Source organism: Gavialis gangeticus, unplaced genomic scaffold, assembly GCF_001723915.1.
Source record: "Gavialis gangeticus isolate Ggan-Ray unplaced genomic scaffold, GavGan_comp1, whole genome shotgun sequence".
Classification (NCBI taxonomy): Eukaryota; Metazoa; Chordata; order Crocodylia; family Gavialidae; genus Gavialis; species Gavialis gangeticus.
The window spans coordinates 3,749,967-3,752,231 of NW_017729000.1; the positions used below are offsets into that span (position 1 = coordinate 3,749,967).

The 2,265-nt window shown below is 50.7% G+C and overlaps 1 protein-coding gene across 1 annotated transcript in view; it reads right to left on the minus strand.

Annotated features, from left to right (window-relative positions):
- Positions 1–1,934, minus strand: part of SAP30L (SAP30 like) — a 9,814-nt gene extending 7,880 nt beyond the window's left edge. Inside the window, exon 1 of the mRNA XM_019505961.1 lies at positions 1,924–1,934. Within this exon, the coding sequence (XP_019361506.1) occupies positions 1,924–1,934 (11 nt within the window). The remainder of the gene's footprint in view (positions 1–1,923) is intronic.
- Between the last annotated feature and the right edge of the window lie 331 nt (positions 1,935–2,265).

Sequence of the window (2,265 nt, forward strand, 5' to 3'; positions counted from 1 at the left end):
GGATAGGCAGGGAAAAATGGGATGAGAACTGGCTTCAAGGTGTTAGTCCATAATGGCTCTAAAAATAGCACTTCCTGACTTGACCTGACTGCTCCCCGTCTACCTTCAGAGCCACAGCTGCTTGCACTAGTGACAAACACAAGTATTCTTCATGCCCATTAATGCCATCCAGCCAAAACAGCGTCAAGGTGAACGGGAAACTCTCTCGTGTACCATCAACAGGACTGTTAGCCAACACCCAGCCATGGGGACAAGCTGTACTCTCAGTGACGCTTCTGCAGCCTTGGCAATCCTTTTGCTCCCAGAGAGCTTAGATTTGCACATGAAATATCAGTTTAGCAGCCACTAAGGAAATTGCTTATGGCAACACACACACACAGGGCTTTTTATACTGGAAAGAATCAAAGTCATGGATATTTCAAGCTGTCAACACGTGATTTCTACTGAGTGAGAGCGACCATCCATGGAGGAAGGGGAGGTGGAAAGCACGTACAACAACAAAAGGAAATCCTGCCAAAAGGCCAGGAAGGATGGAGGAGCCACTACTATGAAGGATGAACTGCAAAGTGTCTTCTCTTTCTGTTTTAAAGCAGTCACTTCTGCAGTGAAGTGCTGAATGCCACTTCACTCTTCCCATCTAAGGCAGCGGCTGCCAGACCACGGCGCACGCTGCAAGTGGCACGGGCAGCCGGTGTGTGCGGTGTGTAGCAGACTGGGGCAAGGGACAGGGGTAGATAGGGCAGGGAGCAGAAAGCAGAGCAGAGCAGAGCAGGTGGGGAGCATAGGGCAGTAAGCAGAGCAGCAGATCCAGCAAGGGGAGGGGACTGGAGTGATGCTTTGGGAGGCTGCAGGGTTCATTTGTTGCACATCTACCAAAAAAGCTGGCCGCCTCCGCTCTGGCTCACAAAGCCCAGCAAGTGAGCTTGTGCAGTCGCTATATTTTAAGGGTCAACTGGTTCCTGGCTCCTGTTGCAACTGAACCCAGCTCTGCATTGCAAAGCTTTGCTGGAGTGGCGGTGTCAGCAAGAAGGGCGAAGACCAGCCCCTCACTCCAGCTGACAGTCATTCAGTGTGCACGCCCAGAGCCATGCTAGTGCACAAGCACTTCTGTCAGGTTGGTTAACACCGTTTGGGGAGACGGTGTGATATACCAGCAGAAAACGTCTCGGCTGCAGCTTCTGGTACCCGCTAGAGGGCTCTGCGGGCAGAGCTACAGCCGCAGGGGCGGTCAAACAGCCCAGTCCTGATCAGCGTTGTAGGCTGTATACCAGAAACAGCAAAAGTGAGTGAGCCTAAGGGTGCGGGGAGAAGCTTATTGCGTATTGCAGCATCCCAGAGCGTAGCCATAAGCGCGTTGCATTCAAGGTGTAGTTTCAAGCCCTGCATGAGCTGACTTGGTCTCTGTAGTGGGATTTCTGGTAGCTGTGACAGCAGTCAGGCATCGAGGAAGAGGACCTGATCAGTGCTAAAATGATTTTTTGTGCGTGCACCAACGACAGACCTGGAATAACACGCTGAATGCCTCCAACGCACCTGGCTGCAGCCGCGCGCACTGGGTTGCAGAGTTGCGTGGTTTCCAAACATTTTTGTAACTCCCTTTCCATAAAAAGTGTCGAATGAAAAGTACCAGAGAAGATGCAAAGCCAGGGACCGACTCGTTCGGGGGCAATGAAAGACGACAGAAAATGCTCTCAACAACCAGGATCCTCCCCATCAAAATACAAATTCTTCTTCAAAACACGAAACCCCTGTGGGAAGTAACACGGCTGCAGTTTAAGTGAAAAGGAAATTATTTTTCCTGGCCATGTGAAAGCACTCTAATCCAATACACAGTCCCCCCCACCCCGATTTCAGTGACTTAATGAGACACAGTAAGCGTCAAGCAGTTTCAGCAGAGGAGACACGGTCTGGCGCGATGCTTACCTCTGGGACATCTATTCCATGCTCAGGAGAGTCTCCCCCACCACTGCTGGCCCTCCTTTTCCTTTTGGTTCGGACACTGAATGAAATGCTTGTGAAATCACAGGCGCCTTCACCTACGGGTCGCAAGCGGGAAGGTCAGCTGGCACAACAGACACTGCAGTCAATTATAAACCAATACACACAGGACACCTGCTTTAAACACAGTGCAGCAGCACGCAACGTCATCCAAAATCCTGAACGACAGAAACGTGCGTGTGCACAGTTAGGACTGATGAAGGGAAATATAAGCTAACGAAGGGCTTTTCCTAGTGAGATGAACTTTGTGAAAAGCACGATTTTCTT